Source organism: Salvelinus namaycush, chromosome 37 (assembly GCF_016432855.1).
Source record: "Salvelinus namaycush isolate Seneca chromosome 37, SaNama_1.0, whole genome shotgun sequence".
Classification (NCBI taxonomy): domain Eukaryota; kingdom Metazoa; phylum Chordata; class Actinopteri; order Salmoniformes; family Salmonidae; genus Salvelinus; species Salvelinus namaycush.
In genome coordinates this window covers 16,281,973-16,304,123 of record NC_052343.1, presented here as the reverse complement: position 1 = coordinate 16,304,123, position 22,151 = coordinate 16,281,973, and the positions used below count along the sequence as shown (strand labels likewise).

Here is a 22,151-nt window from a genome sequence, read left to right as displayed (position 1 = left end):
TCCGTTGCATCAGTAACTGGTCTTTTCTCGTGTTGGCTTTCTAGATATCCATAGATATCCTAGGTGCAGTTAGGCTCCATTTCAATGGCTCGCTCCTTGAGTTTCCTGCTTCTTCTATTAGTGAATCATGTTCACACATGTATCTGGAATACTGTACTGCTACCAAGAATCTCTTTGCTTGCTCTTTTTTTTTTTTTTTATCCGTCTGCTGTAACTCAATAAAACACAACCAACTGAAGGATGTCTCGTGATCCGTTGTGCAGTGGTCAGAGAGATACTCAACCCCCAGGGCAGTGGTCACTACTCAGAGATACTCAACCCCCAGGGCCCAGGGCTGGGTCACTACTCAACCCCCAGGGCCCAGGGCTGGGTCACTACTCAACCCCCAGGGCCCAGGGCTGGGTCACTACTCAACCCCCAGGGCCCAGGGCAGGGTCACTACTCAGAGAGATACTCAACCCCCAGGGCCCCAGGGCAGGGTCACTACTCAGAGATACTCAACCCTCAGGGCCCAGGGCAGGGTCACTACTCAGAGAGATACTCAACCCCCAGGGCTGGGTCACTACTCAGAGAGATACTCAACCCTCAGGGCCCAGGGCAGGGTCACTACTCCGAGAGATACTCAACCCTCAGGGCCCAGGGCAGGGTCACTACTCCGAGAGATACTCAACCCTCAGGGCCCAGGGCAGGGTCACTACTCAGAGAGATACTCAACCCTCAGGGCCCAGGGCAGGGTCACTACTCAGAGAGATACTCAACCCCCAGGGCCCAGGGCAGGGTCACTACTCAGAGAGATACTCAACCCTCAGGGCCCAGGGCAGGGTCACTACTCAGAGAGATACTCAACCCTCAGGGCCCAGGGCTGGGTCACTACTCAGAGAGATACTCAACCCTCAGGGCCCAGGGCTGGGTCACTACTCAGAGATACTCAACCCTCAGCCCAGAGCTGGGTTTCTAATTAAACTAACATATGGAATAGTTTTTGAGATAGTCATGCCGAGGATCATTTATTTATTTGAGGACCCCTGTATGTATTATAAAATACAGATCAAAAGGAAGTATGTTTTAAAGTGTCTGGCCTATTTCTGGGAGATGTAAGAAAGCTTAGGGGGGGGGGTTAATTTGACCGTGGAACCTTTCTTGGAAATAACCTTTTCACTTCCATTCATTTTTCAGGCTGGTACAGTGACACTTGTGGAGGTCGTAGAGCAAAATGGAGAACACCATTGTGTTAGTGAGTCATCTTTCCATAGACTGGTCGTATTAGTTTGTAGCCCAAACCTTTCGGACACTAAAGATATTTGTAGCTCTGCCACCTTCCACAGTAGATGCGTTGATTTGAGGACTGGCCCATGCAACAACAAAAAGACTGATTTTGGTGATTAGATTAAGCGGGCATGTCAATCAACTCTAGGGGAAACGCACACTCTGGATATACCAAATATTGAGTTGCACCCCCTTTTGCCCTCAGAACAGCCTAAATTCTTCAGAGCATGGACTACAAGGTGTTGAAAGCATCCACAGAGATGCTGATCCATGTTGACTCCAAAGCTTCCCACAGTCGTGTCAAGTTGGCTGGACGTCCTTTGGGTGGATCATTCTTGATACACACGGGAAACTTGAGCGTGAAAAACCCAGCAGCATTGCAATTCTTGTCAAAAACCGGAGCATACCCCGTTCAAAGGCACTTGCATTTTGTCTTGCCCATTCACCCTTTGAATGTTACACAATCCATGTCTCCAAAATCCTTCTTCAGCCTGTCTCCTCCCCTTTATCTACACCGATTCAAGTGAATAACAAATGACAAAGGAACATAGCTTTCACCTGGTCAGTCTGTCACAAAGAGTGTTAATGTTGTGTTCAGTGTATATGGGCTGCCTTGTTCTGCATTTCCCCCCTTTAAGAATATTCTGTTCCAGAGACATGCAATTGAGATGGAGAAGTGCACAGGATTTGATTACGTCAGTACAATGTTCAAAGGTTTTTTATGCAACAAAAACTGAAAAGTTGTTACGTTCTGTTTACTCAAGTACAAAATGGCATTGTACAGAAGCAGACCCAGCCAAAAAAAACAAGATACTCAACTGAAAGATAAGGGTCACTGTACATGTGTCGGGGTAAATTCCTTTTCCTCAATACTTCTGAGGGGAGAAACAATTGTAATTTCAGTTAACTTCTTGAATTGAAATTGACCCTAACCCTGGTGAATAACTAACTAGTCATCCTCAAGACAAGTGTGCTGCTATTTAGACTGGATCATCTTCTGAATGAAAATCAAGTTGGCAACAAGCAAATCACTCATCGTGAAAACAGTTGATACCCATTTCACAGCTGAGTGTGTAAGTCATCATTACACGCCAACTGGGGGTATTCATCAAATCTTGCAGTTTCATTTAATTGCCGTGTTGCAAAGCTAAATCAAAGGAGAAACAGAACCATGACACTGCAGTTTTATGGATCCAAAGCATCTACTGGGACAGTTGGAGCACGTACTGTAGGCATCTCTCACAATACAAACTGCATCATTATACTATGTTGAAGATTAGATTTTCTTCCCCACAACATCGACTCTACTCCCCCATTCAAAACAGACAACACATTCAGTGTGGTGGTGTGATCATACAACAGCACAGACTGGGGGGGGGGGGGGGGGGGGGGGTGAACAAGAAATATTGTTTTGTTTTATTATATATGAGCCTCTATCTACACAGCCAGCGAGAGTGTTGCTGTTGCCCCGTGTTCTATTTAAAGGAGAGAGGAGCAGAGAGAATTCAGTCCTTAGTGCTCGGCTGTTCTCTCCCAGAACAATGCTTTTCTAAATAGCCAAACCCACGCTCTGAAAAGGCTGGCTGAGGCAACACACTGGTTAGGAGGAGCCCTGTAATTACAGTGTAATCAGATATGGCATCTTGTGTAAAAGAGAGCACTGAAAGAATAACATGCTGATCATATCCACAGCTGAGATCTTTTCTGAACAGTCCAAAGGAAGGGGAGTTGGATACAAAAACAATCTGCTTTCTTCTGCATCATTTGGACATCGGCAGTAGTCTTGAGGAGTGGAGACAAGAGTCTTTGTCCTGCTACTCGGTAGGACAGTCTCCTCAGTCGTCCCCTAGACGGAAGCCAGCTCCCCAGGCATGACGTCCTCCTATACCTCCTCCACCACCGCCACCACCGGCCTCGGGAGCTGCAGGTCTCCTGCTGGGTGGAGCGCCAAACCCAGACACGCCCCCTCGTCTGTTGGGCAGGAAGCGGTACCTGTAGAGGAGACAGAAGAAAGCAACTGTATTAAAACAGACATGCATCTCTGACATGTAGAAGAAGGAATCACAGAGGACAACAGGGCTGTGTTCAGCAACACCAGACAGGCAGAGGAACTCACAGGAAGTCAGGTGTTGACAGGAAGGACCTGCCTCCCAGGTCCATGGGGTATTTAAACATCAGGAAGAAGTACAGATGACCCACCAGGTTCCCAATCAGTTCATTGACAACACTGGAGATGAGAACAACCAAGACATTTAGCATTTTGACATTTCTGTTCAAATGTAAATTGTAGTTCTAACATGTTGGATTGTTGACTAAATAATGGAACTACTTACGAGCCCCCAATAATGTAGTTGAACCCGAGGATGACCCAGGGTAGATAACATGCTTTGAAGCGTGTCCCGAACCAGAAGGAGACGATGGTTTCTCTGTTCAGCTGAGCCCACACGTACAGGACGGACATTATCAACGGGATCATCAGGAGCTGGAAAACACAACAGCATTTGCATATTTTCAAATCAAATTGTATTTGTCACATGAGCTGAATACAACAGGTGTAGGTAGACCTTATAGTGAAATGCTGACTGACAAGCCCTTAACCAACAATGCTGTTAAGAAAAATAAGTGTTAAGTAAAACAATAGATAAGTAAAATATAAAACAAATAATTTAAGAGCAGCAGTAAAATAACAATAGTGAGGCTATATACAGGGGGTACCATACAGAGTCAATGTGGAGGCTATATACAGGGGGTATTGGTACAGAGTCAATGTGGAGGCTATATACAGGGGGTACCGGTACAGAGTCAGTGTGGAGGTTATATACAGGGGGTACCGGTACAGAGTCAATGTAGAGGCTATATACAGGGGGTACCGGTACAGAGTCAATGTAGAGGCTATATACAGGGGGTACCGGTACAGAGTCAATGTGGAGGCTATATACAGGGGGTACCGGTACAGAGTCAATGTGGAGGCTATATACAGGGGGTACCGGTACAGAGTCAATGTGGAGGCTATATACAGGGGGCACCGGTACAGAGTCAATGTAGAGGCTATATACAGGGGGTATTGGTACAGAGTCAATGTGGAGGCTATATACAGGGGGTACCGGTACAGAGTCAATGTAGAGGCTATATACAGGGGGTACCGGTACAGAGTCAATGTGGAGACTATATACAGGGGGTACCGGTACAGAGTCAATGTGGAGGCTATATACAGGGGGTACCGGTACAGAGTCAATGTGGAGGCTATATACAGGGGGTATTGGTACAGAGTCAATGTGGAGACTATATACAGGGGGTACCGGTACAGAGTCAATGTAGAGGCTATATACAGGGGGTACCGGTACAGAGTCAATGTGGAGGCTATATACAGGGGGTACCGGTACAGAGTCAATGTGGAGGCTATATACAGGGGGTACCGGTACAGAGTCAATGTGGAGACTATATACAGGGGGTACCGGTACAGAGTCAATGTAGAGGCTATATACAGGGGGTACCGGTACAGAGTCAATGTAGAGGCTATATACAGGGGGTACCGGTACAGAGTCAATGTGGAGACTATATACAGGGGGTACCGGTACAGAGTCAATGTAGAGGCTATATACAGGTGGTACCGGTACAGAATCAATGTAGAGGCTATATACAGGGGGTACCGGTACAGAATCAATGTAGAGGCTATATACAGGGGGTACCGGTACAGAGTCAATGTAGAGGCTATATACAGGGGGTACCGGTACAGAGTCAATGTGGAGGCTATATACAGGGGGTACCATACAGAGTCAATGTAGAGGCTATATACAGGGGGTACCATACAGAGTCAATGTGGAGACTATATACAGGGGGTACCGGTACAGAGTCAATGTAGAGGCTATATACAGGGGGTACCGGTACAGAATCAATGTAGAGGCTATATACAGGGGGTACCGGTACAGTCAATGTAGAGGCTATATACAGGGGGTACCGGTACAGTCAATGTAGAGGCTATATACAGGGGGTACCGGTACAGAGTCAATGTAGAGGCTATATACAGGGGGTACCGGTACAGAGTCAATGTAGAGGCTATATACAAGGGGTACCGGTACAGAGTCAATGTAGAGGCTATATACAGGGGGTACCGGTACAGAGTCAATGTAGAGGCTATATACAGGGGGTACCGGTACAGAGTCAATGTAGAGGCTATATACAGGGGGTACCGGTACAGAGTCAATGTAGAGGCTATATACAGGGGGTACCGGTACAGAGTCAATGTAGAGGCTATATACAGGGGGTACCGGTACAGAGTCAATGTGGAGGCTATATACAGGGGGTACCGGTACAGAGTCAATGTGGAGACTATATACAGGGGGTACCGGTACAGAGTCAATGTGGAGGCTATATACAGGGGGTACCGGTACAGAGTCAATGTGGAGGCTATATACAGGGGGTACCGGTACAGAGTCAATGTGGAGACTATATACAGGGGGTACCGGTACAGAGTCAATGTGGAGGCTATATACAGGGGGTACCGGTACAGAGTCAATGTAGAGGCTATATACAGGGGGTACCGGTACAGAATCAATGTAGAGGCTATATACAGGGGGTACCGGTACAGTCAATGTAGAGGCTATATACAGGGGGTACCGGTACAGAGTCAATGTAGAGGCTATATACAGGGGGTACCGGTACAGAGTCAATGTAGAGGCTATATACAGGGGGTACCGGTACAGAGTCAATGTAGAGGCTATATACAGGGGGTACCGGTACAGAGTCAATGTAGAGGCTATATACAGGGGGTACCGGTACAGAGTCAATGTAGAGGCTATATACAGGGGGTACCGGTACAGAGTCAATGTGGAGGCTATATACAGGGGGTACCGGTACAGAGTCAATGTGGAGACTATATACAGGGGGTACCGGTACAGAGTCAATGTGGAGGCTATATACAGGGGGTACCGGTACAGAGTCAATGTGGAGGCTATATACAGGGGGTACCGGTACAGAGTCAATGTGGAGGCTATATACAGGGGGTACCGGTACAGAGTCAATGTGGAGACTATATACAGGGGGTACCGGTACAGAGTCAATGTAGAGGCTATATACAGGGGGTACCGGTACAGAGTCAATGTAGAGGCTATATACAGGGGGTACCGGTACAGAGTCAATGTGGAGACTATATACAGGGGGTACCGGTACAGAGTCAATGTGGAGGCTATATACAGGGGGTACCGGTACAGAGTCAATGTGGAGACTATATACAGGGGGTACCGGTACAGAGTCAATGTGGAGGCTATATACAGGGGGTACCGGTACAGAGTCAATGTGGAGGCTATATACAGGGGGTACCGGTACAGAGTCAATGTGGAGGCTATATACAGGGGGTACCATACAGAGTCAATGTGGAGGCTATATACAGGGGGTACTGGTACAGAGTCAATGTGGAGGCTATATACATGGGGTACCGTACAGAGTCAATGTGGAGGCTATATAGAGGGGGTACCGGTACAGAGTCAATGTGGAGGCTATATACAGGGGGTACCGGTACAGAGTCAATGTGGAGGCTATATACAGGGGGTACCGGTACAGAGTCAATGTGGAGACTATATACAGGGGGTACCGGTACAGAGTCAATGTAGAGGCTATATACAGGGGGTACCGGTACAGAGTCAATGTAGAGGCTATATACAGGGGGTACCGGTACAGAGTCAATGTGGAGACTATATACAGGGGGTACCGGTACAGAGTCAATGTGGAGGCTATATACAGGGGGTACCGGTACAGAGTCAATGTGGAGACTATATACAGGGGGTACCGGTACAGAGTCAATGTGGAGGCTATATACAGGGGGTACCGGTACAGAGTCAATGTGGAGGCTATATACAGGGGGTACCGGTACAGAGTCAATGTGGAGGCTATATACAGGGGGTACCATACAGAGTCAATGTGGAGGCTATATACAGGGGGTACCATACAGAGTCAATGTGGAGGCTATATACAGGGGGTACCATACAGAGTCAATGTGGAGGCTATATAGAGGGGGTACCGGTACAGAGTCAATGTGGAGGCTATATACAGGGGGTATTGGTACAGAGTCAATGTGGAGGCTATATACAGGGGGTACCGGTACAGAGTCAATGTGGAGGCTATATACAGGGGGTACCATACAGAGTCAATGTGGAGGCTATATACAGGGGGTATTGGTACAGAGTCAATGTGGAGACTATATACAGGGGGTACCATACAGAGTCAATGTGGAGGCTATATACAGGGGGTATTGGTACAGAGTCAATGTGGAGACTATATACAGGGGGTACCATACAGAGTCAATGCGGAGGCTATATACAGGGGGGACCAGTAGAGAGTCAATGCGGAGGCTATATACAGGGGGGACCAGTACAGAGTCAATGTGGAGACTATATACAGGGGGTACCATACAGAGTCAATGCAGAGGCTATATACAGGGGGTACCATACAGAGTCAATGTAGAGGCTATATACAGGGGGGTACCATACAGAGTCAATGTGGAGGCTATATACAGGGGGTACCATACAGAGTCCATTTGGAGGCTATATACAGGGGGTACCATACAGAGTCAATGTGGAGGCTATACACAGGGGGTACCATACAGAGTCAATGTAGAGGCTATATACAGGGGGTACCGGTACAGAGTCAATGTGGAGGCTATACACAGGGGGGACCGGTACAGAGTCAATGTGGAGGCTATATACAGGGGTACCGGTACAGAGTCCATTTGGAGGCTATATACAGGGGGTATCGGTACAGAGTCCATTTGGAGGCTATATACAGGGGGTACCGGTACAGAGTCAATGTGGAGACTATATACAGGGGGTACCGGTACAGAGTCAATGTGGAGGCTATATACAGGGGGTACCGGTACAGAGTCAATGTGGAGACTATATACAGGGGGTACCGGTACAGAGTCAATGTAGAGGCTATATACAGGGGGTACCGGTACAGAGTCAATGTAGAGGCTATATACAGGGGGTACCGGTACAGAGTCAATGTGGAGACTATATACAGGGGGTACCGGTACAGAGTCAATGTGGAGGCTATATACAGGGGGTACCGGTACAGAGTCAATGTGGAGACTATATACAGGGGGTACCGGTACAGAGTCAATGTGGAGGCTATATACAGGGGAAACCATACAGAGTCAATGTGGAGGCTATATACAGGGGGTACCATACAGTCAATGTGGAGGCTATATACAGGGGGTACCATACAGAGTCAATGTGGAGGCTATATACAGGGGGTACCGGTACAGAGTCAATGTGGAGGCTATATACAGGGGGTATTGGTACAGAGTCAATGTGGAGGCTATATACAGGGGGTACCGGTACAGAGTCAATGTGGAGGCTATATACAGGGGGTACCATACAGAGTCAATGTGGAGGCTATATACAGGGGGTATTGGTACAGAGTCAATGTGGAGACTATATACAGGGGGTACCATACAGAGTCAATGTGGAGGCTATATACAGGGGGTATTGGTACAGAGTCAATGTGGAGACTATATACAGGGGGTACCATACAGAGTCAATGCGGAGGCTATATACAGGGGGGACCAGTAGAGAGTCAATGTGGAGGCTATATACAGGGGGTACCATACAGAGTCAATGCGGAGGCTATATACAGGGGGTACCATACAGAGTCAATGCGGAGGCTATATACAGGGGGGACCAGTACAGAGTCAATGTGGAGACTATATACAGGGGGTACCATACAGAGTCAATGCGGAGGCTATATACAGGGGGTACCATACAGAGTCAATGCGGAGGCTATATACAGGGGGTACCATACAGAGTCAATGCAGAGGCTATATACAGGGGGTACCATACAGAGTCAATGTAGAGGCTATATACAGGGGGGTACCATACAGAGTCAATGTGGAGGCTATATACAGGGGGTACCATACAGAGTCCATTTGGAGGCTATATACAGGGGGTACCATACAGAGTCAATGTGGAGGCTATACACAGGGGGTACCATACAGAGTCAATGTAGAGGCTATATACAGGGGGTACCGGTACAGAGTCAATGTGGAGGCTATACACAGGGGGGACCGGTACAGAGTCAATGTGGAGGCTATATACAGGGGTACCGGTACAGAGTCCATTTGGAGGCTATATACAGGGGGTACCGGTACAGAGTCAATGTGCGGGGGCACTGGTTAATATGTATATGTAGGTAGAGGTAATAGTAGTTCTCAATCAGTCATTTCATAAGACGAGGTGGACCAAAACCTCACTCATTAGTTTTATCTAATAATGTAGGTTATAGATACATCCTCCCATTTTTACAAACCAACTGGCCAAGAGGCTACAGTGACACGGCAGCACACAGTCAGCAGAGATACCTTAGCACTGAAGCTGTAGATGGCATAGTTGTTATTGTCACGGTGACCACGGAAGTGTCCAGTTTGTTTACACTAAATGACAGTGGTTGTGATGACCTCTGGTAGATTTATGGTCAGTAGCACTGAGGCGGGACGACTAGTCTCTTAGCTGTCAGAGACTGATGACTTAGAGCTGTCTGAGGGACTGTCCCAAATGGCACCCTATTCCCTATTTAGTGCACTACTTTTGACCAGACTGCACAATAAAGGGAATAGGGTGCCATTTGGGACACAGCCCGATTGTCGGCCCCTCTGTGAAACAAGATACAGCAGACTAGACCAGTCTGATCATCCACCAGTAACTCCCCGTCGTGATAAACTAGACCAGTCTGATCATCCACCAGTAACTCCCCGTCGTGATAAACTGGACCAGTCTGATCATCCACCAGTAACTCCCCGTCGTGATAAACTAGACCAGTCTGATCATCCACCAGTAACTCCCCGTCGTGATAAACTAGACCAGTCTGATCATCCACCAGTAACTCCCCGTCGTGATAAACTGGAGCAGTCTGATCATCCGACAGTAACTCCCCGTCGTGATAAACTGGACCAGTCTGATCATCCACCAGTAACTCCCTGTCGTGATAAACTAGACCAGTCTGATCATCCGACAGTAACTCCCCGTCGTGATAAACTAGACCAGTCTGATCATCCACCAGTAACTCCCCGTCGTGATAAACTAGACCAGTCTGATCATCCGACAGTAACTCCCCGTCGTGATAAACTGGACCAGTCTGATCATCCGACAGTAACTCCCCGTCGTGATAAACTAGACCAGTCTGATCATCCACCAGTAACTCCCCGTCGTGATAAACTAGACCAGTCTGATCATCCACCAGTAACTCCCGTCGTGATAAACTGGACCAATCTGATCATCCGACAGCAACTCCGTCGTGATAAACTGGACCAGTCTGATCATCCGACAGTAACTCCCCGTCGTGATAAACTGGACCAGTCTGATCATCCGACAGTAACTCCCCGTCGTGATAAACTGGACCAGTCTGATCATCCGACAGCAACTCCCCGTCGTGATAAACTGGACCAGTCTGATCATCCGACAGTAACTCCCCGTCGTGATAAACTGGACCAGTCTGATCATCCGACCTTCTTAATGAACCTAGTTTACATGATGTTCTACAGATTAAAGGGAAAATCCACTCAAACTACAGTACGTGTTGGTATTGTTCCAATAGTCCTCTGTTGATTCAGTCCCAATATGTTTTGCATGTCAGCAGTCAAGTTGTTTTGCATCATCATGATGTCGTGGCCAGTGACACTTTGCTTCTAGAAAGTCCATTTTCTTGAAAACTTGATTGCTGATACATACACATACCGGTACATACATACATACATAAAGCCTTGCCTATCCTTGACAGGTACAATAGGGATGGGCTGACAGCCTTTAATGCAAGGTTTGACTATTTGTCTTGGAACGTCGTGGTAAATGAAAAAGGCAACAGGTCTTAATTATTCTAATCTAAGGACAGAGAGAAAATAGGAGGAAGAAACGTACCTGCATGTCCATCATTAAGCCGGTTATCTACACAAGCAATGTCAAGGAAACCTGTATTCTTCCTGTCAGGATCAATTATTTTACACATGTTGAATCAAACTCTCATCTAGTTCTACATAAACAGGCCACATACCCGGACCTTCATTTCCCTTTTAGTTACCCAAAAGGAAAAGCAGTGGAACAGATGACTTGACAACAGAACTACTGTGTCTGTTCTGTCATGGGGCATAGAGGAGCCTAATGATCCATTCCAGCTGTACTGAGGTTCTGGAACCACAACACAGTAACTGAGGCAGCATGGGCAGAAAGACAGAGGCTGTATGTCAACCAGATCTTTCATGTCAGTAGTGTTGTCCATCCATATGACCTGCATTAATCACATGGCTGTACAGAGACTGTAGCTAGGCCACTAGCAGGCAGGGGGTTTGGCTGTCCAGAGACTGTAGCTAGGCCACTAGCAGGCAGGGGGTTTGGCTGTCCAGAGACTGTAACTAGGCCACTAGCAGGCAGGGGGTTTGGCTGTACAGAGACTGTAGCCAGGCCACTAGCAGCCAGGGGGTTTGGCTGTACAGAGCCTGTAGCTAGGCCACTAGCAGGCAGGGGGTTTGGCTGTCCAGAGACTGTAACTAGACCACTAGCAGGCAGGGGGTTTGGCTGTACAGAGACTGTAGCTAGGCCACTAGCAGGCAGGGGGTTTGGCTGTACAGAGACTGTAGCTAGGCCACTAGCAGGCAGGGGGTTTGGCTGTACAGAGACTGTAACTAGGCCACTAGCAGGCAGGGGGTTTGGCTGTACAGAGACTGTAGCTAGGCCACTAGCAGGCAGGGGGTTTGGCTGTACAGAGACTGTAGCTAGGCCACTAGCAGGCAGGGGGTTTGGCTGTACAGAGCCTGTAGCTAGGCCACTAGCAGGCAGGGGGTTTGGCTGTACAGAGACTGTAGCTAGGCCACTAGCAGGCAGGGGGTTTGGCTGTACAGAGCCTGTAACTAGGCCACTAGCAGGCAGGGGGTTTGGCTGTACAGAGACTGTAGCTAGGCCACTAGCAGGCAGGGGGTTTGGCTGTACAGAGCCTGTAACTAGGCCACTAGCAGGCAGGGGGTTTGGCTGTACAGAGACTGTAACTAGGCCACTAGCAGGCAGGGGGTTTGGCTGTACAGAGCCTGTAACTAGGCCACTAGCATGCAGGGGGTTTGGCTGTACAGAGCCTGTAGCTAGGCCACTAGCAGGCAGGGGGTTTGGCTGTACAGAGCCTGTAACTAGGCCACTAGCAGGCATGGGGTTTGGCTGTACAGAGCCTGTAACTAGGTCACTAGCATGCAGGGGGTTTGGCTGTACAGAGACTGTAGCTAGGCCACTAGCAGGCAGGGGGTTTGGCTGTACAGAGCCTGTAGCTAGGCCACTAGCAGGCAGGGGGTTTGGCTGTACAGAGCCTGTAACTAGGCCACTAGCATGCAGGGGGTTTGGCTGTACAGAGACTGTAGCTAGGCCACTAGCAGGCAGGGGGTTTGGCTGTACAGAGCCTGTAACTAGGCCACTAGCAGGCAGGGGGTTTGGCTGTACAGAGCCTGTAACTAGGCCACTAGCATGCAGGGGGTTTGGCTGTACAGAGCCTGTAACTAGGCCACTAGCAGGCAGGGGGTTTGGCTGTACAGAGACTGTAGCTAGACCACTAGCAGGCAGGGGGTTTGGCTGTACAGAGAAACAGACTGGTTTGGCTGTACCACATGGCTGTACAGAGAAACAGATTGTAGATAGGCCACTGGAAAGGGGCTGAACTGTTGCTAGGCAGCTTAACAGGCAGGGGGCGGCTCTAATAATACATACTATAACAAGGCCTAGACCCAGGAGGCAAAAACAATGGCAGTTCATGGAACAAAACATGAACAACTATTAGCCTACCTTTAACAATTTACAAAACAGCATAACGTCGCTGTCTGATGAAAACCTTGTAAAAAAAAATATATTCACAAAATTGGAGTTACATTACCGCTTTAAATTAACTCCCCTCAATGTTCTCTGACCATTCTCATGACTCAAGGACACAAAACATTTAAAGTTTCATAATGGTATGTTCCTTTTTCCTGAAAACCTGAAAAGTTTGTTTTGAAGGTTTTCAGACCGAGGCGATAAGTTAAACGTACGAAGAGGTTTTCAGACCGAGACGATAAGTTAAACGTACGAAGAGGTTTTCAGACCGAGACGATAAGTTAAACGTACGAAGAGGTTTTCAGACCGAGACGATAAGTTAAACGTACGAAGAGGTTTTCAGACGGAGACGATAAGTTAAACGTACGAAGAGGTTTTCAGACCGAGACGATAAGTTAAACGTACGAAGAGGTTTTCAGACGGAGACGATAAGTTAAACGTATGGCTAATTGATTTACTATGACTGATAAAGTTGTCAGCTGCATAAAAGGCATCATATTGATAAGCAGGTAAAGGATACAACGATGCAGAGCCAGTTGAAGAGCAGCATGAACACAAAGTCAGCCGGACGCCCATCAAACGCCCCTGGAAGAAAAGAGAGAGGGATTGTTTGTTTATTTCATTTGCAATGTAAACATGTTTCCCATGCCAATAAAGCCCCTTTGAATTGAAATTGAGAGAGCTTTATTTGAGCCACAGGCAATAGGTGTCATCACAAAATACTGTACATACAGACCTAACAGCGCAATTATTTATTTAATCATCGCAATGTATTTAAATCATATTCTATTGCCTAGCCCCACCATGATCACAAGATTTGAATTAAAAAGCTCCATGTGTCGTGAACGACATGCTCTGCTTCCTCCTACAGTCCTAAATGTTGTGTAACAGATCAGCTCTATAATGGAGCCTGACTAGCGATGAGAAGTGATCGGTGTGGCCTGGGGTGGTCTAGCTGTCTAACCCGCTGCCTCTGGAGCGCATCTACCATGTACCGCTGTCAGCATGGGTTCCAATACAGCCCACTGCTCTTTAAGCCTGCTCTCTCCTACCTTTCACCTCCATCTATCCCATAAACATACTACATTCTTGTGTGTGTGTGTATGGATGTATATATATATATATATATATATCTCCACATGACAGGCTCAACATGTATTATTTACCCTCAGACATAACGGCTAATGAGAGCTGGCAGACTGTCACCATAGCTAGCCTCTGACCTGAACCCACCTGTCTCCAGCCTCTGTGACCTGGCGTGAACCCACCTGTCTCCAGCCTCTGTGACCTGGCGTGAACCCACCTGTCTCCAGCCTCTGTGACCTGGCGTGAACCCACCTGTCTCCAGCCTCTGTGACCTGGCGTGAACCCACCTGTCTCCAGCCTCTGTGACCTGGCGTGAACCCACCTGTCTCCAGCCTCTGTGACCTGGCGTGAACCCACCTGTCTCCAGCCTCTGTGACCTGGCGTGAACCCACCTGTCTCCAGCCTCTGTGACCTGGCGTGAACCCACCTGTCTCCAGCCTCTGTGACCTGGCGTGAACCCACCTGTCTCCAGCCTCTGTGACCTGGCGTGAACCCACCTGTCTCCAGCCTCTGTGACCTGGCGTGAACCCACCTGTCTCCAGCCTCTGTGACCTGGCGTGAACCCACCTGTCTCCAGCCTCTGTGACCTGGCGTGAACCCACCTGTCTCCAGCCTCTGTGACCTGGCGTGAACCCACCTGTCTCCAGCCTCTGTGACCTGGCGTGAACCCACCTGTCTCCAGCCTCTGTGACCTGGCGTGAACCCACCTGTCTCCAGCCTCTGTGACCTGGCGTGAACCCACCTGTCTCCAGCCTCTGTGACCTGGCGTGAACCCACCTGTCTCCAGCCTCTGTGACCTGGCGTGAACCCACCTGTCTCCAGCCTCTGTGACCTGGCGTGAACCCACCTGTCTCCAGCCTCTGTGACCTGGCGTGAACCCACCTGTCTCCAGCCTCTGTGACCTGGCGTGAACCCACCTGTCTCCAGCCTCTGTGACCTGGCGTGAACCCACCTGTCTCCAGCCTCTGTGACCTGGCGTGAACCCACCTGTCTCCAGCCTCTGTGACCTGGCGTGAACCCACCTGTCTCCAGCCTCTGTGACCTGGCGTGAACCCACCTGTCTCCAGCCTCTGTGACCTGGCGTGAACCCACCTGTCTCCAGCCTCTGTGACCTGGCGTGAACCCACCTGTCTCCAGCCTCTGTGACCTGGCGTGAACCCACCTGTCTCCAGCCTCTGTGACCTGGCGTGAACCCACCTGTCTCCAGCCTCTGTGACCTGGCGTGAACCCACCTGTCTCCAGCCTCTGTGACCTGGCGTGAACCCACCTGTCTCCAGCCTCTGTGACCTGGCGTGAACCCACCTGTCTCCAGCCTCTGTGACCTGGCGTGAACCCACCTGTCTCCAGCCTCTGTGACCTGGCGTGAACCCACCTGTCTCCAGCCTCTGTGACCTGGCGTGAACCCACCTGTCTCCAGCCTCTGTGACCTGGCGTGAACCCACCTGTCTCCAGCCTCTGTGACCTGGCGTGAACCCACCTGTCTCCAGCCTCTGTGACCTGGCGTGAACCCACCTGTCTCCAGCCTCTGTGACCTGGCGTGAACCCACCTGTCTCCAGCCTCTGTGACCTGGCGTGAACCCACCTGTCTCCAGCCTCTGTGACCTGGCGTGAACCCACCTGTCTCCAGCCTCTGTGACCTGGCGTGAACCCACCTGTCTCCAGCCTCTGTGACCTGGCGTGAACCCACCTGTCTCCAGCCTCTGTGACCTGGCGTGAACCCACCTGTCTCCAGCCTGTGACCTGGCGTGAACCCACCTGTCTCCAGCCTCTGTGACCTGGCGTGAACCCACCTGTCTCCAGCCTGTGACCTGGCGTGAACCCACCTGTCTCCAGCCTCTGTGACCTGGCGTGAACCCACCTGTCTCCAGCCTCTGTGACCTGGCGTGAACCCACCTGTCTCCAGCCTGTGACCTGGCGTGAACCCACCTGTCTCCAGCCTGTGACCTGGCGTGAACCCACCTGTCTCCAGCCTCTGTGACCTGGCGTGAACCCACCTGTCTCCAGCCTCTGTGACCTGGCGTGAACCCACCTGTCTCCAGCCTCTGTGACCTGGCGTGAACCCACCTGTCTCCACTGGGGTATAGGACTACTCAGTGATGTGTAACATTCTGAACCTTGTTGCAGATCTATTCATTCTGTTTCCCTGACAACTCCCTATTCTACATGAAGGTTTGTATCTGAACGTTCTGTAACGTTACATGGTCCCGAACCGGCCCCTGCTAGAGGACGATGTGAACCCACCTGTCTCCAGCCTAGTAGAGTACTGCTAGAGTACTGTGTGAACCCACCTGTCTCCAGCCTAGTAGAGTACTGCTAGAGTACTGTGTGAACCCACCTGTCTCCAGCCTAGTAGAGTACTGCTAGAGTACTGTGTGAACCCACCTGTCTCCAGCCTGGTAGAGTACTGTGTGAACCCACCTGTCTCCAGCCTGGTAGAGTACTGTGTGAACCCACCTGTCTCCAGCCTGGTAGAGTACTGCTAGAGTACTGTGTGAACCCACCTGTCTCCAGCCTGGTAGAGTACTGTGTGAACCCACCTGTCTCCAGCCTGGTAGAGTACTGTGTGAACCCACCTGTCTCCAGCCTGGTAGAGTACTGCTAGAGTACTGTGTGAACCCACCTGTCTCCAGCCTGGTAGGGTACTGCTAGAGTACTGTGTGAACCCACCTGTCTCCAGCCTGGTAGAGTACTGGTAGAGGAAATAAAGATTGACTAGGTAGAGGAAGCCTGTTCCAGGGCCCACAGGGAAGTATAAGGTGGAGGTGATTGGTCTCCATACCTGTAGAGAGAGATAGAGAGAGAGAGAGAGATAGATAGAGAGAGAGAAAGATCATAGTCTGTTAGCATTTAGGCATGTCAGGGCAGTAACTGGTGTGTGTGGGGGAGTGCCAGGGCAGTAACTGGGGGCAGGGGGTGCCAGGGCAGTAACTGGGGGCAGGGGGTGCCAGGGCAGTAACTGGGGGCAGGGGGTGCCAGGGCAGTAACTGGGGGCAGGGGGTGCCAGGGCAGTAACTAGTGTGTGTGTGTGTGTGTGGAGGGGGGGGGGGGGGGTGCAGGTGGGGGAGAGTAACAGGTGGGAGGAGAGCTGGAGCTTGGCAGGCCCTCCACAGCTAAACACTTTATTCACATGTGATGTAATGGGGCACCAGGTCACAGTGACAAAATGTGAACTCAACTGTCACATTCACTGGTTGATGTAAACACACTAGGGTATTCAGGATACCAGCCACGTATTGTGATACCAGGAAAACCCAAAGCAGACTAAACTCTACGGTTCTTTAAAACCTGCCTGTATGTAACAGTCTATGATATAAGCATAGTTGGGAGAAAAAGACTAATGTGACTGTTAACAGAAGGCTGTGTGTTTACAACTTCAGAATGTTTTTTTCTCAACAAATGATGTCTGCTTCATGTTTTGTTGCCACGATACTTCCAAGTATTGCAATACTGGTATCGTGAGAACCCTAAAACATACACCCTGGGCCATCTGACCGGGTTGGGGCACTGCACTGGTTTACACAAAAACCCAATGGAACAACAGCCCAGACTGCCCAGCACAGGTGTGACAGCTGTGGCCTCGCCAATGGAACAACAGCCCAGACTGCCCAACACAGGTGTGACAGCTGTGGCCTCGCCAATGGAACAACAGCCCAGACTGCCCAACACAGGTGTGCCAGCTGTGGCCTCGCCAATGGAACAACAGCCCAGACTGCCCAACACAGGTGTGCCAGCTGTGGCCTCGCCAATGGAACAACAGCCCAGACTGCCCAACACAGGTGTGCCAGCTGTGGCCTCGCCAATGGAACAACAGCCCAGACTGCCCAACACAGGTGTGCCAGCTGTGGCCTCGCCAATGGAACAACAGCCCAGACTGCCCAACACAGGTGTGCCAGCTGTGGCCTCGCCAATGGAACAACAGCCCAGACTGCCCAACACAGGTGTGCCAGCTGTGGCCTCGCCAATGGAACAACAGCCCAGACTGCCCAACACAGGTGTGACAGCTGTGGCCTCGCCAATGGAACAAGAGCCCAGACTGCCCAACACAGGTGTGACAGCTGTGGCCTCGCCAACGGAACAACAGCCCAGACTGCCCAACACAGGTGTGACAGCTGTGGCCTCGCCAACGGAACAACAGCCCAGACTGCCCAACACAGGTGTGCCAGCTGTGGCCTCGCCAACGGAACAACAGCCCAGACTGCCCAACACAGGTGTGCCAGCTGTGGCCTCGCCAACGGAACAGCCCAGACTGCCCAACACAGGTGTGCCAGCTGTGGCCTCGCCAACGGAACAACAGCCCAGACTGCCCAACACAGGTGTGCCAGCTGTGGCCTCGCCAACGGAACAACAGCCCAGACTGCCCAACACAGGTGTGCCAGCTGTGGCCTCGCCAACGGAACAACAGCCCAGACTGCCCAACACAGGTGTGCCAGCTGTGGCCTCGCCAATGGAACAACAGCCCAGACTGCCCAACACAGGTGTGCCAGCTGTGGCCTCGCCAATGGAACAACAGCCCAGACTGCCCAACACAGGTGTGACAGCTGTGGCCTCGCCAATGGAACAAGAGCCCAGACTGCCCAACACAGGTGTGACAGCTGTGGCCTCGCCAATGGAACAAGAGCCCAGACTGCCCAACACAGGTGTGACAGCTGTGGCCTCGCCAATGGAACAACAGCCCAGACTGCCCAACACAGGTGTGCCAGCTGTGGCCTCGCCAACGGAACAGCCCAGACTGCCCAACACAGGTGTGCCAGCTGTGGCCTCGCCAACGGAACAACAGCCCAGACTGACCAACACAGGTGTGCCAGCTGTGGCCTCGCCAACGGAACAACAGCCCAGACTGCCCAACACAGGTGTGACCTCGCCAATGGAACAACAGCCCAGACTGCCCAACACAGGTGTGACAGCTGTGGCCTCGCCAACGGAACAACAGCCCAGACTGCCCAACACAGGTGTGCCAGCTGTGGCCTCGCCAACGGAACAACAGCCCAGACTGCCCAACACAGGTGTGCCAGCTGTGGCCTCGCCAACGGAACAACAGCCCAGACTGCCCAACACAGGTGTGCCAGCTGTGGCCTCGCCAACGGAACAACAGCCCAGACTGCCCAACACAGGTGTGCCAGCTGTGGCCTCGCCAACGGAACAACAGCCCAGACTGCCCAACACAGGTGTGCCAGCTGTGGCCTCGCCAACGGAACAACAGCCCAGACTGCCCAACACAGGTGTGCCAGCTGTGGCCTCGCCAACGGAACAACAGCCCAGACTGCCCAACACAGGTGTGCCAGCTGTGGCCTCGCCAACGGAACAGCCCAGACTGCCCAACACAGGTGTGCCAGCTGTGGCCTCGCCAACGGAACAACAGCCCAGACTGCCCAACACAGGTGTGCCAGCTGTGGCCTCGCCAACGGAACAACAGCCCAGACTGCCCAACACAGGTGTGCCAGCTGTGGCCTCGCCACTGGAAACCTACTCTGCCTTCACAAGATCACAACCAGTAGTCAGCTGAGATGTGAACCGATACGGTCCACCCTGTATGTGTTCGTGGTGGAAAATAGCCCAATTATCATTCTTCAGTAAAAATAAAAGATACCTTAATAGAAAATGACTCAAGTAAAAGTCACCCAAAAAAATACTACTTGAGTAAAAGTATTTGGTTTTAAATCGAATGAAGTATCAAAAGTAAAAGTATTAATAAATTAAAATAGCTTATATTAAAGAAAACAAGATGTTTTGAATATTTTTTTTATTTTTTTAAGGATAGCCAAGGGCACAATACAACACGCAGACATCACTTACAAACGAAGCATTTGTGTTTAGTGAGTCCGCCAGATCAGAGGCAGTAGGGATGATCTCTTGATAAGTGAGTGAATTGGACCACTTTCCTGTCCCGCTAAGCATTGAAAATGTAACAAGTACTTTTGGGTGTCAGGGAAAATGTATGGAGTAAAAAGTACATTATTTTCTTTAGGAACGTAGTGAAATAAAAGTAGAAGTAGTCAAAAATATCAATAGTAAAGTACAGATACCTAAAAAATAAAATAATAATTGTGTCATACTTTCAAGAATTTTTACTTAAGAACTTTACACCGTGTGTGTGTGTGTGTGTGTGTGTGTGTGTGTGTGTGTGTGTGTGTGTGAACCCACTTCATAGAGGTGGGGTCCAGTAACAAAAGAACGGTCTAGTGTCACGTTGTGACGCCACCTGTCAGAAGACTATGATGAAACCCTTGCTTGCTTGAGAGTCATGATGACTACTGTATGTAATGTGGGAGGTGCCAGTTATGATGAGGATGTGATAGCACCACCTGTTGGAATTGTATTGACATTATTTGTCAAACCTCACTCAACCAAACCTATAACAAATGCAGGAATATCATATATTTGTGAGATATTCACCAAACCTTTCGAAATAATCATGTAGTTCATTTGTACATAATTGCTATTGAAAATGCTGCTATCCTATCGTTGAACTAGCGTCTTCATGCATCCCGGAAGTCCAACCTGTTTGTTTTGTGATTGGACTGAATTCACACCCCTCGTACAATCCAAGGCCTGCTAGCCTTTATGCTAGGCTATCATAGCAACACAGCGAATTGTAGCACACATAAACAACACCACTGCCCATAACTTACCTGAAATTTGTGAAAGAAGTTCTCTGGCCATAAGACGAGGTACATGGGACTGATTAGTCCCAGTTTACCTATCAAGGGAACCGCAATCGACCCAGCAAACCAGTACCGGGTGATGAACGGGATTGTTTTGAACCAGTCCCCGATATCTGACATCTTTCCATACGATCTTGGCAAAACGACCACAGTCAACGAATTGCCTAAAGGCAAACGAACAGTCCCAAAGTCCTGTGGCGACTGACGATACCCCTTGTGTTATAATTCCCTTTCGATGACAACAATTATTCACGAACGTTTGGTTCCTCAGTCAAGTTTTCATGACGTGGCTTCTTATTATACCTCAATCTTCTCGCGACTAGCTCTTGAACTGCTCACTTCCTGTCAAATTTGCACAGCAGTCCTTGCTATCAGGGATCCTTGGAACGTCCCAACTCTGACGTTACTCCATTGAAGTTGAAATGTTTAATGATTTACACTGAACAAAAATATTAACACAACATGCAACATTTTCTAAGATTGCACTGAGTTGCAGTTCATATGTAAATCAGTCAATTTAAATAAATTCATTAGGTCATAATCTATGGATTTCACATGACTGGTAATACAGATATGCATCTGTTGGTCAAAGATACCTTTAAAAAAAGGTAGGGGCGTGGATCAAAAAAACAGTTAGTATCTGATGACACCACCATTTGCCTCATGCAGCGTGACACATTCCCTTTGCATAGTTGGCTAGGTTGTTGATTGTAGCCTGTGGAATGTTTTCCCACTCCTCTTCAATGGCTGTGTGAAGTTGCTGGATATTGGCGGGAACTGGAACACACTGTTGTACACGTCGATCCAGAGCATCCCAAACATGCTCAATGGTTGACATGTCTGGTGAGTATGCAGGCCACGGTAAAACTGGGACATTTTCATCTTCCAGGAATTGTATACAGATCCTTGCGACATGGGGCTGTGCATTATCATGCTAAAACATGAGGTGATGGCGGCGGATGAATGGCACAATAATGGGCCTCAGGAGCTCGTTATGGCATCTCTGTGCATTCAAATTGCCATTGATAAAATGCAATTGTGTTTGTTGTCCGTAGCTTATGCCTGCCCATACCATAACCCCACCATGGGGCACTCTGTTCACAACGTTGACGTCGGCAAACCGCTCGTCCACACGACGTCATACACGCTCTCTGCCACCTGTCCGGTACAGTTGAAACTGGGATTCATCCATCGAAGGTAAGCATTTGCCCACTGACTGCAGTCAGGTCAAGACCACATGAGGTTGATGGCACCTTAATTGTGGCGAACGGGCTCGTGGTAATGGCTGGAGCGGAATAGGTGGAATGGT

The 22,151-nt window shown here is 49.7% G+C and overlaps 2 protein-coding genes across 2 annotated transcripts; one reads left to right on the top strand and one right to left on the bottom strand.

Annotated features, from left to right (window-relative positions):
• Positions 1 to 1,968: 1,968 nt before the first annotated feature.
• LOC120030879 (derlin-1-like) lies at positions 1,969 to 21,191 on the bottom strand. Its single transcript, XM_038976377.1, has 7 exons — positions 20,810 to 21,191; positions 16,848 to 16,959; positions 13,615 to 13,679; positions 11,169 to 11,195; positions 3,600 to 3,748; positions 3,383 to 3,493; positions 1,969 to 3,258 (listed from the first exon to the last, which is right to left on the bottom strand). The coding sequence occupies exons 1-7, from the start codon at positions 20,960 to 20,962 to the stop codon at positions 3,102 to 3,104; spliced, it is 774 nt and encodes a 257-aa protein (XP_038832305.1). The 5' UTR covers positions 20,963 to 21,191; the 3' UTR covers positions 1,969 to 3,101.
• LOC120030878 (uncharacterized protein DKFZp434B061-like) lies at positions 17,260 to 19,788 on the top strand. Its single transcript, XM_038976375.1, has 2 exons — positions 17,260 to 19,030; positions 19,130 to 19,788. Exons 1-2 carry the CDS (start codon positions 17,710 to 17,712, stop codon positions 19,681 to 19,683), a joined length of 1,875 nt encoding a protein of 624 aa, XP_038832303.1. The 5' UTR covers positions 17,260 to 17,709; the 3' UTR covers positions 19,684 to 19,788.
• Positions 21,192 to 22,151: the final 960 nt, after the last annotated feature.

Coding starts and splice junctions, on each gene's coding strand:
- LOC120030878 (XM_038976375.1), top strand. CDS start 17,710: ATGGAACAACAGCCCAGACTGCCCAGCACAGGTGTGACAGCTGTGGCC. Junction 19,031..19,129: donor GCCCAGACTGCCCAACACAG/GTGTGACCTCGC, acceptor TGCCCAACACAG/GTGTGCCAGCTGTGGCCTCG.
- LOC120030879 (XM_038976377.1), bottom strand. CDS start 20,962: ATGTCAGATATCGGGGACTGGTTCAAAACAATCCCGTTCATCACCCGG. Junction 16,960..20,809: donor ACTTCTTTCACAAATTTCAG/GTAAGTTATGGG, acceptor CTCTCTCTACAG/GTATGGAGACCAATCACCTC. Junction 3,494..3,599: donor AACTACATTATTGGGGGCTC/GTAAGTAGTTCC, acceptor TCTCATCTCCAG/TGTTGTCAATGAACTGATTG.